The following is an 18,045-nucleotide window of genomic DNA, read 5'->3' as shown; positions in this document are numbered from 1 at the left end:
AGAAAAGACCGGCGTTGAAGGAAGTAGGCAAGGGGACCTGAGGAGACAAAGGGGGGAGAGGTATAGCGGCACAAACCGCACAAGGCGTCCCCCAGCGGAAGCCCGGCGGGGACCCACTAGTGGGCTAGACAGCCTGTGGGAGAGCAAGCCGTCTCGCGCGCGCCGGGGCCAGACCATTAATTTGCCTCGCTCCATTTTCTACGAGGGCTGCACAGTAGAGCTCCGCATCGCCAACAGGCTCGTTTATTCACGCCTCCGGTCTCACCCCCCGCAGGCGCTTAAATGACAATGCGGCAGTTTCTGACCGGACAGCAGCCGCCGCCTCGGGGCGCGCGAATTGTTCGCTCCGTCTAGAATGGCGGCGTAATGGAAGCGCGCCAGTGTGTGCGAAGTGTACTACTAATGGTAAAGTTTGTCTTGCTGCGCCATTAAATTCAGGACGAAAATAATACGAAACAAAGCAGTGCTGGTCGAGTGGAATTCAGTTCAATTTTATACGCTTCCAAGATTCAAAGTTCACGCCACTTGAGTGGCACCTGCAATGATAAGCAGAAGCCTATTAGCGGGACGCAACAGAACGTAACGGGTAATGCCAACTATAATGGGTTTTTGTGTTTTCGTGAAACACGGAGATAACATTTTCTTACGGCTCGTAACATTTACATAAATAACGTGCTATTGCAGTAGACGCCTCAACGATCAGAAAGTGCTTCCCCTCACGATAATCAATCCTTGGTCCTCATCAGGAGGCCCCTCCCCGCAACGCACAGGAGTTAATAATGGGGTTATAATGGGGTTATAATGCAATCACACTATTTATGACAATAATAAAGGCCGAAATGCGAGTGTTTAGCGATTAAGCAACAAGAACAGGAATGTTGTGAATGAAATAATATTTTTTTCATACTTCTAAAGATTTCTTCTCAGAAATAATCAGATTCTACATGCCATTTTTGTAGTGCCAAAGCTCGGCATTTTACAGGAGCGACAATGCTTATGAGTTCTTGGTATTTGCGTATTCACTCTCTGCACCCGTTTCTTCATACTTTCTAGAATTGAACTTGCAAAATAATATAAGAAAACTGTTTTTCTGAAAGCGTAATTTGTCAACGTTTTTCTCCCTTTTATTTCTCTTTTACAGCCAGGGCGGGTCACGCAGTTGGGAGACAATGGCCACCTCCCAAAAGGTAAGCCCCATTGCAGGACTGTAGGCAGTAATATACGGTTTTACTGGCTCACATGAGTGCAGGCGTAGGTGTGCTTCGTGCAACGTTTTTTTTTTTGTTTTTTTTGCGTGACGCTCAGCACCCACTTGCTAGGTCGACCTTACGCATCAGGTTTGGAGACACCACCTGCTGGGGACGCTCTGCTGCTTCAGGGGGAGCATACCTCGAAAAGCAAAACTCAGGACAACCAGTTAACCACTTAAACTGAGTGTTAATTGTTTCTTAGTTACCAGGTAGTGATCCTTTAAAAAAAGCCATGAGGTATAACATCACGTTAATATAGTTTATCACTTTTTTTTTTCACATGTTCCCTCTTTTAGTCCCTTTTTTCTCCCTTCTGGTGCTTTCACTAAAATTTGGTGAGCTTGATTCATTTTACGATTACAAGCACTTTTCTTCCCTTTTGGTCCACTTATTAGCCACACCAAACTATAACCCAAAAAACTGAGAACAAAACTTCGCGACAACCAGCTGATCTGCCAAACGTTAATTAGCTAAGCCATTGTAGCATATTTGCAGATGCCGAAATGGTTTGCAAGTTAATTTCATGATCATGTAGAAAGCAGTTCAGCTAACACCTGCACGTACTATAAAAGGAGCGAAGACATGATAAAGTACATCGCATTGCTTCATGAAATAAATAGCTGTGGAAATAAAGAGGTAGGTCTAAGTAGCTGAGTGAATAGTATCATCGTTGCTTGATGTCCAAGCATGGTTCTTTTTTGTGTGTGTGTGTGTGTGTGGAAAGGTAGGTATTTTAATGCTGTTGACATAGCGCGAATTATGAATCAAGAAAACGCAAACACTGGGACCGTGGTTCCCCGTCTTATTCTTGTCACATCCCTCACGCTTTTCAAGTATGACCGAATACCAACAAGCTCAACTTACCGCACTGTAGCGCTGCCAGAAGGTAATTAAGACTGACACGGAAACAATCTAGGTTTGCTACCAAAAAGTTTGGCCCAGGGTCTCTGTATCTTTTGCCACAAATAGGCTGCAAAACTAACCACCTTATGATCAGCAGATAAACCATCTTTTAAACCAACAGATGCTGCGAATTTCAGCGCCAGCTAGTCGCTTAATCCCGCCTCCTTGTGACGTTACTTGGGAATGAGGCACTTAACGCACGGCTAACGCTGAAATTCGAAGGACATTTGGGCGTCTGTTGCTGACTGAACTCGCAGCGCCAGGCGGGTTGGAGCTGGACAGACGTTCGAATGGCCGAGTGACACTATTGTGGTTCACCTGTCTCAAGCATAAGCCTACGTCGTCTTCGCGGGCACGCACTTGTTCATTACTGGCAAAGATGTATCGTCTTCTCGGCATTGCGAGCTCGTAACCACGGCGTCCCCTCGGCGTTGATGCTTTCGCTTCGCTTCACGCGCGAACGTTCAACTCCAGATCTTCAGAAAAGTGGGAAGCTGGACGAGTTGGTACAAGAATTCATATTTCACTTCTCAACGCGGTCGTCGCTCGCGCTCACGGCGACGCTCGTGAAATTCTTCTGAATACTGCTTCGATTGACGTATTTTGTCTACCGCAGTTACAAGAAACAAGAGACTTCCAGCGTAGCGTCTACTGCCACCGCTAACGCTTAACGCGTGCTGCGAACAGCCAGAGCGCTTGCGCGGATGGCCCCGAGGCACCAGGTGCAGACCTGATGCGGGCGCACATTCCGCTTTGGAACCATCTGCGAATGCACATTGGTGGCTCGCGTTACGGGGTAGCGGTGGCAGTATACGCTATGCTCCGTCAGAGAGTCCTTCAGAAAGTCCTACTACGCTATGCTAGTAGCCTCTATTGAGTGGCGGTGCGCTCACAGACACACGCCGCACGACATGCGCCACGATCGCGCACCACGAGGTTCTGACGTCAAGAAAGCGCGTGACTTTGGTACACGCAAACCACCTCGTAACAACTTTAAAAAGCCAGGAACTGGGAAGAAAATCGAACACTTACCAAAGATACAGCTCAAACCAACAGTCGCTTTTATGGACTCCCTATTTGAATATCCACAGCATGGCTCAGTGACAGAAATATGTTAGTCGCAACCCAAAACGATAATTAAATCCGAAGAAACCATCGCTGCGAGACGACCTACCACTCTGTGGTAGTTCATCTCTGCTGGTCGAACAGCGCATCCCACTCGTACAAATTTTCCATGGAGCCTGCCGCGTTTTTGCCGCGGAACCATTCGGGTTATCCCACTCGTCATCCCTCTCCTCCTCCTCCTCCTCCTCTCTTCGACAAACACCAGCACGCACGCACGACGAACGCAGCGGCGACGCCACGCTCCCGAAAGTGCGTGCCACGCAGAGCAGCATGTGCGCTCGGGAGTTATGATTATACGAGTGCTAGCTCTGGGCAGACGCGCCATCGCTACTTCATCAGCTCCATGTGCGTGAAACCGCATTACACGCCAGCGAGCTTCGTCCAATTAGATTACACCACCGGCGCGTTACCCAGAAACGCTAATTCCTGGGAGCGCGCGCACACTCGGACGCGTAGCGAGGCCATCTGGGGCTCGTTTTCTCAACTAGAAACAGCGCGACGAGCCCGAAGAGAAAGGAGCGAGACGGAGAAGACCAACGAGGGAAGGCAATGGGGAAGGATGTCGAGCGGAAGGGGAGGGCGCGAAAAGGCGGGGAAATATGAGACGGCAGCGGGGAACCGCTGTGCATTGCGAAACAATATCCCCATGCTCAAACCGCGAGCAGCAGGCAGTGCGACTGGGGATGCCAGTATTGCTGCGCAGCGCGCTCACCCCCCGAACTCGGGTTTCGGGCTGGGGCCGCCTGCGCAGTGTCAAAACGTGGCGCACGAATCTCGGTCGGCACATTTACAAGAGTGCACGCGAGCCCAGAGACGGCACGCGTGCCTGCATGCACATGCGCGCACAAATTGAGCGACGAATGCTCCGCCCTGCCGGACGCGGGGTTTCTGTACGCAGGCCGTGGAAACAGCTGCTATAGCGGGACCTTCGTTCCCTGCGTCGTGTGAAGCGTAGTTCGTTGGCATTGTTGTCCCCCGCAGAGTCTACAGATTGACGTTGCGATTGAGCCACTGGACGAGGTCAATCAGTCCTCTCGTGTGAGATGCGTACCACGGGGCTTGGGAGTGCTGTCTCAGGCAGAGACATTACAACTGCATGATGATATTTTCTCTATTGAGCTAGTGCCTAATGCGAAAAGATAAGTGTTTAAACAAAGCGCAGCACGCCATGGACATTAAATGAAATTGCAACGCTGACGCCCCGCAGCACAAGTCAGGATACAAGTGGTAAATCGCCAGCCCACTTTTGTAACAATGGTAGAATTCAATACGAAGCGCGAGGTGTCACTGAAAGAAATACGTTGAGTTCAATGCAACCTCCGTGATGCTTGTAAGTCAAAACTTTTAAGGCACGAAATATAGGTACAGGGGCAGGATTAGAAAATGGCAGCAGCTACACAAACGAACTGCGGCCTGTACTTGCAGTGATTCCGTGAAATTTACTGAGACCGCAGCGGTGGGCTAGAGGTTTGAGCATCCGCCTCAGATGCGGGAGTAATGTTCGATCCACAGTAGTGCCTCCGGGTATCCAACGGGGATACCATAGATGCAAGCTTTCCTTTTGCCTGCTGCTCCGTTTATGAGATGAAATGCGCGGGAAATGGGTCTTGGACCGCACCTTGCATAGACAAAATTAACTTGTGCCATGGCGCTCTTTGGTCAATGCTGCCTTGCACCATAAAAATTCATCATCATCACCGTCTTAATCAAATTCGGGGGAGATTCACTGAGCAGCCACACTGGCTCGCGGCTTTAAATAAATTTTGTGCGGTTGATACTCGACAGGGGTAATTGGAGATAGTGGAAGAGGATTTTCTATCTTGCAGTGGAGGTAAACTGGCTGTTGGTGGCGGCAGTAGGGCTGATGATGATGATGTCGATATTTCTTGCTGCTTGCAAGCTCACTGGCGTTTCATGTGATGTCAGTTCGATTGTTTATACAATTACGGGATGTGTCCTGCACTCCACCTACAAGTGAAGTGAATGCATGTTTTTCCTCTCTTCAATGATTCAGGGTCGCTAGTGTTAGAGATGACAGATAAAAGGAAGGGGGAGCGAGTAAGGACACTCGACGCGCACACAAATTAGTGAGAATAAACAACGGATATATTGCAGTTACAACTCAATTCTTGTTCGCGCACTTCAATAGGGTTCGCACTGTCTTACGCACGTCCGCTCAGACCGCTCGCGCACCACACACACTGCGCTGCGCCTCCTGCCGCCAACGCTGATGAGTCGACGCGCCGCACTCGCGAAAAACAAACATCACAAACGGCGTCCTGACGGCGCCGGGAAGAGATGAAAGAGGATAGGCAGGCAATGCGGTATGCACTGCAGACCGACCAGCGCATCGAGCCAGGTTCACGTGAGCGCCACTCAAGGCAGGCGATGCGGTATGCACTCTGGACCGACCGGCGCACCGAGCCAGATTCACGTGAGCGCCACCTGAGTCAAGGAGACGACTGCCGCTGTCTGGACGGGAGTAGGCGCCGAAGTGGAATTGCGTCGTACGATCGCTTACACTAGTTGTAATGCATGTAGCGTAAAGAAAGCTTATAATCACTCCTCTCACAATCATTCTGATGCGGAGACATTTACGGCGTTCAAACGTGAGTAAATGCCCTCCAGAAATCTACGCTTCCCGGTCTGTTCGTGTTGTTTCGTCTCTCTGCCGGAGTGTTTGGTTTATTTTGGTTTATGGGGGTTTAGCGTCCCAAAACGACTCAGGCTATGAGGAACGCCGTAGTGATGGGCTCCGGATATTTCGACCACCTGGGGTTCTTTAACGTGCGCTGACATTGCAGAGTACACGGGCCTCTGGCATTTCGCCTCCATCGAAATGCGACCTCCGCGACCGGGATCGAACCCGCGTCTTTCGGGTCAGTAGCCGAGCGCCATAACCGCTGAGCCCCCGCGGCGGCTCTCTGCCGGAGTGTGTATGAACAGCACTGAGAACCATGCCAGGTGAATGGCTCATGTGAAATGATGCTTTGTAACGCTAACTGAAGGAAAAGCTTACCACGGATATGCAGACAATCTCCTGTTACCAAAGCCAAGATAGGAAGCGGCCAGTCAAGCGGTAGTTTGGCCCAGCTGTTACTCGAACGTTTATGGTGCGATGCCTGTGCCTCGCCGCGTTTTTTTTTTTTTTACGCTGTTTTGTCTGGTATTTGGTCGTATTCTGCCGCCGCTTCTTTTGCGCCCAGCAGCCGCCACGAGTAATGACAGTGTCGCTGCAAAGGCTACACACTGCTCCTGTCCAGCCTGGTCCGATGACGGTAGGCGCCGGCGGCGTTCGCTCCTTCCTCGCATGGAGGACGGTACGACGAATTCGCGGCAGCGCGTCGCGCTGGATTTTTCGCCGCGATAATTTCGCAGTGAAACTTCGCCCCTTGGAAGTCGGCCTTTTGTCTTCGCTTTCCTCAAGACGGCTTCCCCTTGCCGACACGCGTCTGAAAACTCTGATCTCAGCATCGTTCACGTGTCAGGATGCCTTGCCGAAATTCCTCAAGTCGCAATATCCTCCTTAAGTCAAGCAGCTCTTCTTAGTTACAAGGAGTTCGGTTGCATCCTCTCGGAAAAGCGGAAATTTTTGTTGGAAAAAAGCGCTCATTTTTTCCGGACATTCTTTCAGTGCACCTTTTTCTCTTCGCCAAGCCTTCGCCTTATAGCTCCTTTGGTAACTTTCGCGCTGTAACCCAGGTATCCCTCTTTCTTTCTTTTTTTTTTTGCGCTGCAGACAAGCTAGTTGCATTCTTAACACCCGCTGTGAATATCGCGTTAGTACAGAGCCGCTTCTATGTCCTGAGACAGCGTTCTCCTACCTCTGCTGCCATCTGGGCCCGTATTCTAGGAGTGTCACAAAAGGAGACAAGTCCAAATTGGATGACTTGAATGTTCTTTTGCTGTAAAAAAAAAAAGGGGGGGGGGGCGCAAACGCCGCCGCCACCATTTCGGACCGCATTAGTTTCGCAGAAGCTCCCCCGCGGCGTCTTTCTGCTTTCAAACACTTTCGAAAGCATAAAAGGTCGCAAGAGACAAGGGGAGATAGAATCGTTTGTTTGAACACCCTGCGATAAAGGCTGTTATAAATTCTTACCTATCACTCTCTGATTTGCTGGACGGGCGCTGACAGCAGGATCAGGCTAATTGAAAAATTGCATAGCTCTGTCTGTTTCCTAACTGAACTAATGAAAAGGCCGTGAGGTGCTCGGCTGATTTGTCCTGGCCTCCTTACGATGTGACTTGATTTCTCATTTACTATCTGCTGTCAACTGCCACTCTGCGTTGGTGCTTGCTTGGGCCATACTTTTAATCACGGTCTACTTCAGCTCAAAATGACACGTGCCTTCTAGAGTGGCAGTGATTTCAAGACACCTATACTGGTATCTGTTTAACCCAAGTGCAGCGACCGAAACAGTGTAGCGGCTTGAGCGTGTGCGCTGTGACGAAGCCAAAGAGTTCACTTAACTAGTGCGACAAACAAGCGTGTATGAGCAAGTTACATTATGTAAAATTTTCTGCCCGGCGACCACATCAGAGCTCGTAAGCCGCAACACAGAGCCATGCAGTCTGACACCCTACACCTTCTCCAATTCTTCTGCTGCATGCTCTCAACGTAGAGACTCAAGCGGCGCTTGCGCGTAAGCTTAAATAGATGCACCGCTTTAAACCACTAATTTAACTTCAATAACGACGCGTACGCCTTGCTGACATCAAAGATTTGTTAGCATAGAATGAAGCGCGCACCTTTTCCGACGCTAAACCAACCTCGTGTTCAAGGAAACCGCTATTTTTACTACGGCTACATACTGGCCATACATTGGCTAGAGTCATTTCTCAACTGCGGCAGCGACTGCAGCCGGTTACCTCAGTTAACGCTCGGCTTTGAGCTCATTCGTTTCATACCGCGTGTTCGCCTCCTTCTTGGGACTGAAACAATTAAATGCAGCAAATTCATACAGGCGATGCTCCGGAGCGAATAACTACCCCTGTCTTACCACCAAACTGTTTTCTCTGTAACGCCTCCCCACTCCGCGTAACTCGAGACGTTCAGCAAAAGGCTGCAGCAGATATGGCTAACTCGGCGTATTTGGCTTCCACTGCCACCACCGATAAACCTAAACGAAAACCCTTGATGGCGTCTCATTGACGTGATTAATCGCACAATCAGATGCCACCGCTGATCGGCTAAACCTAATGAAGCTCTTTGCATTTATGTAATTTTAGACAAGGGGGAGCTCCTATCTGTCATGTTGCTGCCTACATGGTCCTTGTATAGACAGCTTAAAATGGCCCAGAAACCTTAGAATGTGTGACCCAGGGAACGATAAAGCTTGATAATAGTGCCACGGAGGCATATTTATTTTTTATGTAAATATTTATTCATTTGTAGTTTCTTTCAGAAAGAAACTAAATAAACAGGAGAAAAATCGCAAAAGCAGTTGATAAATTCCCCTCACCGGACAGTGGTGTTCCCCATGGCACGCAGGGCGCATATATCCCAACTCCGGGAAACACCAGTCACGAGTACTTCTCAACAGTGATAAAAGACGACATTAAGAATATACAAAGCGAACGCGCAAAGCAAACAGAAACACAAAAAGAGCTAGGGACACAACTCCGCAAAGAAAAACAACTGCACAGGAAGAAAATAAGCTCCATGTGAAGAAAAATAAAAAGACAACCTAATTGCATCAGAAACTTCAACGCTGTGAAAGCCACCCTGAAAGACCTAACTAAGCTGAGTTGGTCAGATTCGTTGACAATATTATTACAGCTTTAAAGATTGGATGTGCAATATAATAAGCTTTGAAGATCACTTTTTTTTTCTAGAGTTTAGGTGTTCTCTAGTCTACCTTTTTTTTCTAAATTCAAAATTTATCTTCCTTAAACTTATCCAGCAGTACATAGAGAAATCTCCTAAGGCGGAGTATGCATTAATTGAAGGAGCTTTTACTCGCTAACATCCACATGAAAGCAGTCATACAGTTGCAGAGAACAGGTCGACAGGTTTTTCCAGAAACTTCGCAGCTTTAGAAAAATTCGTCGCCGTCCTACCTGAACATTTACTTATCCTCAAATTTCTGTCGGTCTTCTGTCACTTCTGCTCATATATATAATGTGAGTTTGAAGAGGTTAAAAATTTGTCTACACTAAGTGGCTTGCATTTCTTCTTTCACAGACTTCGTCATTCCCGGTACGCTAAAGATTTAAACGCACGTAAACGCTCTTCGCCAGTATTTTACAACACTACGTTTGTATCAGTAGTAGTAGCCTATTTGAGCATAGTGCATTACACGTCAGTCAACTATAGTGGAATACAAACAAGACCTAAACATGTATGGTTTCTTGTCTTGAAAGTTTATACAAAGCCGCTGCGCCGGCACTGAGATCAATGCAGCTGTGGGCTGAAAGACAGCTTACGAAGAGGATTAGACACGAGTAAAAAAAAGTTGCGCCTCCAATTTCGGAGACAAGTAGAAGCACAGCACCAACAACGAGAGCTGAAAGAAAGTCTTTCGCGCTGAAATGTAGCACCTTATCACTTGGAAAACATCCAAAAGCGTTCTTTTTTTGCTTGGTCTGGAACATCATGGTCACTGTTATAGCGACTCGTCTTATCACGTCACAGATATCATCGCGAAAGAAGAGGGAAGGAGAGATCAACACGATAGTAATCCTGGCTGATATTGCGTTGACGTAAACGAAATCCCTTCACGTCAGGCGCGAGATCCCGGCGTCTCTCGGCCTGCCTGCCGCAGTAGCGGCGCCAATCGGGGGACGCAATCCCCGCGAGAGACAAAGGAAAAGGAGAGAGCGTGTGGGCCACTCATTTTCAGAGGCCTGCTCTGAGATGATCCCGATAATAACATTTTGGGGAAAAGAGGGATCGTTGCAGCCCTATGGGGACATCCCTCGGGGAACACACGCGAGGTAGGTCGAGATACACACGCACACACACACACACAAAAAAGGATTATGAAACAAAGGAGAGAGCAGAGGAAAGTAGAGCCCCGAGACAAAAGAAGAAAAGGTAAATAAAAGACAAGGCGTCGTGATTTCGCGGCCCCTCGCTTCAACCGTTTCGCCTTCCTTCAGCATTGTCCCGACTTGGTTCCTCTCCTCTAGCCCCGCGAGGCAAGAATAGAGCGCGTTGAAAGAAGGCAGCTATGATTGTCATCTTTATGGCTACGAAACGGAGCACGAACTCTCAGCGGTCGGAAAATACATTAGGCTTCTGGTGAGGCAATACACATAGCGCGCCCCATTTTCTACACGTTGCCCATTAAATTACATGTGGGTCTATAAGAAAAATTAAATTTCATGATGAAAGAATGAGCAGTTACTGCGATACAGAGCTAAGCGATCGAGAGTCAGTCGAGATACATTTTCCACGGCGAGGCACTTTTACATGTAAATATTCACGAAGAGATCATAATCTGAACAGGTTTCTCGTCTCCTCCAGTTCTTGAAAATAGTACATGCAACATGGCTTGGCCTGGCTGGCAGCATTTACAGAAGGCTGTTATACGAGTATGGCGCGGCCGTATTTGCTAACTTCACGTTTATGATCACGTGCAGTTTTGATAGGCTGAAGCATGATTTCTCTGCAAAAAGAGAGATTAAACATGCAGAAAAGAGCTCGTAGAGGGGGGAAAAGAATGGGACGACGCACGTCTATACGCGTCATTTTCTGCCATGCTTATTATTCATCATCTATAGCTCAACTCCATACTGTTATCGAGACATCTTGCCACGAGATGTCTCGTTAACAGTTATCTCGCGAAATCTCGAAGCTTGCTCTTGCAAGACTGACTGGTTACTAGTGTCAGTTGTTTATTTTGGCTTTCAGCATAAGGGGCTCACTTCGGAATCCGGAAATATCGTAACTTCAAGTTCATAACATTCGATCGCGTGCTTTTTGCTGTCCGTGGGAAAGGTAAGACGGCATTCGCTATAGGGACAAAGGGGAGTCGATATGCACGAGAACCGGAAGTGTTTAGCAGCGAAGTCTCTCATAGAGATTTACACGTGATGGGCTGTCGCTGCAGTTCTTCCGTTCATTTTTTTTTTTTTTGCATAAATATGCCGAAGTCTTTTTTGACGTGAGTAGGGCAGCCTACGTGTTCAGCGTATGCAAAAACCTCGCCTTCCTCGATTGCACCCCTTGCGACTTGCGCTTTGCCTGACAGGCGCGCGCTGCACAAAAGTGCCCCTGGGGATGGCTGGGAAGGCAGTGGCGGTGGGAATCAAGTTGGCCGACGGTGGCTATAGGGAAAACGGCCGTGCCTTCTCCCTTCCCTCCTTGGGGAATCTGGGATACCGCCGGCAAATAACGTCCTGGCACCCACCTCTGAGAGAAGGGAGAATCACAAAGAGAGAGAGGCAGAGGATGATGAAGGGGAAGGGCAGACACACAGAAGAAAGCCGCGTCTGTTGGAGAGGGCGAAGCTGCTTTGCTCTAGCGCTGGCCGCGTTTCCCTAAAATCTTCGTGCCTCAAGTTTTTCTTCTTCGTTTGCGCTTTCTCTCGCGCCTTGCTTTTTTCTTTTTCTCGTTGCCCTCAATCCCCGTACGCACGAGCCGTCGTAATGGGTTTAATTAAAGCCGTGTTGTTCAGGGCCCCCCAGAGGAGAGGGGTCGAAGACAATCCCTCCTTTTTACTTCTGGGTCTGTGCAGAGCTCAGCCTACCCTGAATCCCCCTCTGGCAAATGCTTTTCTCTCATCTCTCCTACCTTTTCCTTCGCCCCCAGGCGGCCTATCCTTCTTATCGACGGTGAAACTGAAGTAGGTTCGAAGCTCTTTTCTCATTTTCAGTGTAGGTCGCCCACGTTACCGTTTTGCTTCCCCAACTTTTCTTTGTATGCCTATGCTTTGCCCTTGTCTCTCACTAAGCGAAGGGACGCTTATTCTTCTTCCAAGTTTCTCTCACCCTCTCCTCCCAAGGTGTCAAGGGCGGCCTGAGCCGTTTCGGAACTGGTAGCTTGTCTTCCTGCTCTTTTTTTTCTCTCTCCTGTCTCCCCGGGAGTGGCGCCGAGGGAGCGGTTCTTATCTGTCTAGATTCCGACACAGCGCGAGCACCAGCGGCCACGGCGCGTCGCACGTCGTCCTATTTGTCACGCGGTGCAAGCAATTTGTCGCCCTCGTGAAGCGTGGGCGCCTCCGTTCTCCTCCCTGCACTTCCCCCTCCTCCTCCTCCAATCAGGTCGTATCGTATATGTCTTTGGACTTTATCAGGCAGCTTCCCTTCGTTGCGTGGAGATTTATAATTGGCTTCCAGCGTGAAGAAGGTTGCGCCTCCTGTCTGAACTGTTGTTTCTGGACAGCCCGTCTTTCTCTCTGAGAAGGCGCACAGATCGGGGAACTTGCAGGGCGTGTTTTGCTTGCCGCCTCTCTTTTCGTCTTTCTGTCTATGCAGCGCGTCTGGCGTTTTCTTCTCTCTCTCTCTCTCTCTCTGTGCTCTGGATACCTTGGTTTCACGCGAAATTTTTCATCAACATGTTATCCATATTTTTCCTTGCGGATACCACAATTGAACTTGCTACAGGGCAGCAAAGAATCATCTTGTTGCTAATTTCGCTTATTGTTGGCTGCCCGGAGCGTTGTGTAGGCACGCATAAAGTGCCAGTTATGGATGTAAGCGATGCCCTAACAGCGGATGACCACTTTTTTTTTTTTTTGGAAAACCATGCCAGACCGGTCAAGAAAAAACGAATGCAGACACAAAGCAACAAGCCGACAGACGTAAACGCGGCGTGTATCTAGTCGCTGCTTCATGTCTGCCTTCCTTCTCTCGTAACCGTACTGGCGCAGTTTTCCTTAAAAATTAGTAGGAGATGGACTTTTCAAAAAACTACAACAAAAGTATGCCGAATGTTTTTTATTGGTCATAAGTGCAAACGGTCAGCATTTATGGCACGTGTGTCACAACTGTTCAGTACAAGTTACATAAGGTCACAGGAGAAAATTAAGAAAGTGCTATGACCAGGAACGCAGTAAGACAAATGTATCTTTGGAATTTAACAAATTGGATAGCCCAGAGGTTCCGCATCCTAGCTAAGTGCTCTCGGGCAGCGTAGAGTAATCTGCTCAAACTTATCACTTGCTCAAGGCCATCGTTTGGTTAAAAAGATTTTGCACTTCTTTTAAGGACACTCATAACATAACTTTTGGGATCGTAGCAAGCAACCGCAATCGCGAAACCATGCATTCACGGCACAAAGTGTCACGTTCTGCATGGCTTCCAGGATGGTTAAAAATCAATTCCATCGATGTCTCAGCGCATGGACTATATGATGCGCAATCCTCTCGTTCAACGTAATGTGCAACTGGAACATGAGAGCCATGTTTTAAGAACTACACTTCATTTTTTTTTTTGTCTCACGTCTCGCTCATTTGACTTCGACATATTTACTTTTTGTGACAACTGTACTAAAACGACCATTTGCGAGTAAATTAATGCTATATGAGTTGCCCGTTCTAAAAAAAACATGTAAGATAAACTATAGGTCTACCGCACAGTAACACTATATTTAATCAAATGAAACTGAAAATTATTCGCAGAAGAAAACCTAAAGTATCCCTCTAAAATAAACGCTGACAGAAGCCTGCCGAATTTTCAGAAAATAAAAATCGAAACGTCCAACCCCTAAAAATGAGCAATCAACTAGCCCTCGTTCTTACCCCGCTAGCGTACGACCGATTTCCACGAGACGAATAAAAGGCTTTTCAATGCTCTAGAGCAGGGGTTCTCAAACTGTGTTCCGCGGAACACAGGGGTTCCGCGGGCTGTCTTCTTGTGTTCCGCGAGAACCCTCACCGGCTCTGACCCGGCAGCTGATATGAGACTAGCTCTGAGTGCTACTGAGCCACGCTTTGACTTGCTCTTAAAAGGGAAGCAGTACCACCCATCACATTAGTATTTGTATTAATCTGTGCAATAAACATTTAACTTTTGCAACTCTCTCTTTGCAAAAATGCACTCCACAATATTGCTGGTAAGTGAAAGCAGGGGGGGGGGGGGGGGGGGGGGGTTTCCTGGAACCTATTGAAGGCTTTTGGGGATCCTCCAAGCAAAAACGTTTGAGAACCCCAGCTCTAGAGAGTCATCTTGCGACTTACCTGCCTATTGGGTATGCATGTCTGAACCAGGGGTAGATTAAATGATTGAGGGGAAGGGGGCGGACACTGGTGCGAGTGACCCGTTCCTCCCTCAAGCGAAAAATTATATATTGAAAAACCACACTGGGCTCATTTTTTTTTTCGACCAAGCACAAAACTCAAGAGATGCACAGCATAAATAGAAGCACTGCCTCTACTGTAAGAGCGACCCACACCCCTGGGTCTGAGCATCCCTCTTTGACGTCATCGTTGATTACAGCCCTTAAAGCGGCATGGCACAGCAGTAGTCAAGGACTTCAACGCGTAGACAGCTGCGAAAAGCCTACCTTAGCCTGTAATGCAATGACGGTTTTCGTCCACAAAGCTGTTAAAACTTCGGGCCCTGAGTAAGCCTCGATCAACGAGTTCCAAGTGTCATCCTGACTGTTCTCCTACACTTGCTCAGCGACTGTCTAGGCCCGGAAAAGCGTTGAACATCCGGGCACCCACGTGCAGCCTACGATGGCAACTTATAAGACAGCTGAAAATTTCTGTTACAAAACAAGAGCCAAGACTTATCAAGACAAAAGGGGAAAAAAAAAACGCCCACGTAGGAAAACTTGTTCGAAAGAAATTTAGCCTGCCTAATTTCGCGAACTCTTTCAGCTACAGCGATTCATCATCAGACAGGCCGCTTGCGGGCTAAGGGCGTCGTTCGCTGGTCCGCGGCTCGCTCAGCTCGTTCAGGGGATTCCCGCTCGTCCAGACGCGCCGTGCTCGACTGGTGCGCTAATTGCGTTATTTATGTCCACCTCCCCACCAGCCATCTCGATCTTGGTCTCCGAGGAGACGTGATTAGAGCTTCTAATTGGTCCTAATCAGGCTTTCCCGGCCCACGCTTCCTTTTCGCCTTCCCGTACTCCCGCGTGTTCCGCAGGGAAAAGTCGGCGACTGAGCTCTCCCGGCAGTGTCCGTGTTGTCGCTGTTGATTACGTTGTTACCCGCACAAAATGCTCACGTAGTCTCGCCAGACCAACTGGCAACGCTCAGTAATGTAATAGAGCAAGCAGCAAGGACACAAATTTGAAATGTATCTTCGCGCGCACGCGCGCACGAACACGAACATACAAAGGAACAAGACAGGACAAAGCACTCAAAGGCATGAGCGCAACTTTATTTTAGGCTGAAAGACCTAAAAAAATCTTCTTTATTTTTAATTTTGCCTCCATAAACAAAAGAAACCTTCAGTTTGCTGAAGCTTTGTCTTTAGTTAGGCTGTAATCAGAGCGAGACACCTCTATGTCCCTCGAACGAAACTTAAATAGGCGAATTCTGCTTTTTTAAACGGCATGAAGTTTAGCTGTTTCCTTGTTAATTGCTATTTCGGGAAAGCAAGAATTTTAAAGCATGTAGGGTGATAGGTTAAACATTAGCATACTTGCAGCGCCTCCACTGTGCACCGTCGACTGCAGCGTAGTCCCCACAGTGTACAGAAAACGCGGGGAAAAAAGAAAACAAAAGGCACAGTTTCCAGAAGCAATGAAGGAATGTGGCTGAGAAATTAATAGTTGGGTACGCACTTCTCTGTCAGTTTAAACACTGAACTGCTATATTCAACACTGTCATGAAAAAAAAAGTTTTTTCAGGGCTCTTGCATTCAATAAACATTTACAGCCTATACTTAACATATGGAGGGGGTATGCAAGTTGTGCTGTGTCGTTTCGTCGTCTTATAAAGCTAAGGCTGCTGCGCTTGTCATTGATGCGTCGTGAACCGAAGTTGCCTCCTGAACTGTCACCCCATGTCTTTGTGAAAACATGAAGGCTTGGAAACCGGTTAAGATTAATCGTGCAATTAATTTGTATCTATTTATCTCTTTATATTTCTGTCTGTCTGTCTGTCTGTCTGTCTGTCTGTCTGTCTGTCTGTCTGTCTGTCTGTCTGTCTGTCTGTCTGTCTGTCTGTCTGTCTGTCTGTCTGTCCGTCCGTCCGTCCGTCCGTCCGTCCGTCCGTCCGTCCGTCCGTCCGTCCGTCCGTCCGTCCGTCCGTCCGTCCGTCCGTCCGTCTGTCTGTCTGTCTGTCTGTCTGTCTGTCTGTCCGTCCGTCCGTCCGTCCGTCCGTCCGTCTGTCTGTCTGTCTGTCTGTCTGTCTGTCTGTCTGTCTGTCTGTCTGTCTGTCTGTCTGTCTGTCTGTCTGTCCGTCCGTCCGTCCGTCCGTCCGTCTGTCTGTCTGTCTGTCTGTCTGTCTGTCCGTCCGTCCGTCCGTCCGTCCGTCTGTCCGTCCGTCCGTCCGTCCATCTGTCTGTCTGTCTGTCTGTCTGTCTGTCTGTCTGTCTGTCTGTCTGTCTGTCTGTCTGTCTGTCTGTCTGTCTGTCTGTCTGTCTGTCTGTGTCTGTCTGTCGACCATCAAAAATTCAGGGGGCACTTTGGCTCTCTAAAGTGCTGCAAGGCGAAAGCGTTTCCTGGCGCACTGTTTGTTTTTATTTATTTATTATTTTTCATATTTTGTTTTTTTGCTCTTTTTCTTATTTTTATTGTTTTATTTTTATTTTAGTTTCTTATTATTATTAGGTTTTTATTTTTGTTTATTTTCTTATTTTTTATTTTTCCTTTCCTTCACTTTATTCCTTTTATTTTATTTATGAAACCCATGCATTCACTAGATGCGCCTTTATTCATGCTCATACCTTGAGCCTTCGTGGCGGAGTGGCAGTGTCTCCGCTTCAAATGCCAAAGGCTGTGGTTCGATTCCCACCCTCGGCGCAGTTTCTTTTTAAGCAGTGACGCCGAAAGGCAGACAAATCTGCCAAAGCGTCTGTCGACACGGCTGCCGACAGCGTCTGCTAACGACAGTATGAGGCATTAAAGGCTTTCGCCTTAATAAGCATCCTGATAGCGACACATCCGATGGTGTGGCTATCTCAGACGGCACAAGCATGAAAACATTGCCGTAAGAGAAGATTGATTTCAATTACATAATCAATTAACTAATCGCTTTATTGAAAGCTCGGTCAACCAACATTTGTTTTAGTATATATGAAGGTATTCCAAACAAAAACCTACTAAAGTACGGCTTAACCAGGTATGGGCTCCTTGAGGTGCGGAAGTGCCGGGCCTCATTTCACCCAGCCAGCACATTCGGCTTTAAAACAGTCGCTTTAACTCTTCCATTAAGAAGTTCAAGGCGGGTTAGTTGGTAATGAAGCGTCATAAAGTGAACACACACTGTTCGTTCTACTGCGTGTGTCGCAGTTCGCGCTGTTCACTGGTGCTTTAACTCTGTTATTGTCCATTCATTCATTAGAGTGAGAAACCCTGATGAACGTCCTAGATTTTGATCTTTTGTATCTTTCGCTCGCTGTGCGGTATCTCGTCTTATCTTCAGGTCCCTTGGCTCACCGCGCCTGCCTCGTTCCACCTTTCGTAAATAGACAAACTTTCAGCGTACAGAGGAGCAGCTGACATGGGGCACACGCTCCGACCTTCACTATCTCGGCTTCTGGCGTCCAAAGGCTGGTGCTTTCAGGCAGCTAATAGACCTCATCGTTCGTACTGCGCGATCAATAGCTTCCGACAGCAGCCCCGACAGTCCGACCATTGTGACGCGACGATGCACGGAGCCCAAAAGGCAAGGTACACGGCCGAGAGAAGGGGAAAGCCCCCGCC

The 18,045-nt window shown here is 48.1% G+C and overlaps 1 protein-coding gene across 2 annotated transcripts in view; it reads left to right on the top strand.

Annotated features, from left to right (window-relative positions):
• LOC149352665 (choline O-acetyltransferase-like) overlaps nt 1–18,045 on the top strand; it is a 198,617-nt gene that overhangs the window by 73,438 nt on the left and 107,134 nt on the right. For both annotated transcript variants that reach the window (XM_089581880.1, XM_089581879.1), the window contains exon 2: nt 1,142–1,187. In XM_089581880.1, the coding sequence (XP_089438006.1) occupies nt 1,170–1,187 (18 nt within the window). In that variant the 5' untranslated portion in view covers nt 1,142–1,169. The remainder of the gene's footprint in view (nt 1–1,141; nt 1,188–18,045) is intronic.

Source organism: Amblyomma mixtum, chromosome 3, assembly GCF_055824585.1.
Source record: "Amblyomma mixtum isolate Tamu chromosome 3, ASM5582458v1, whole genome shotgun sequence".
In the NCBI taxonomy this organism is placed as follows: domain Eukaryota; kingdom Metazoa; phylum Arthropoda; class Arachnida; order Ixodida; family Ixodidae; genus Amblyomma; species Amblyomma mixtum.
The sequence above is the reverse complement of the archived record's forward strand: the minus strand, read 5'-3'. Positions and strand labels throughout refer to the sequence as shown.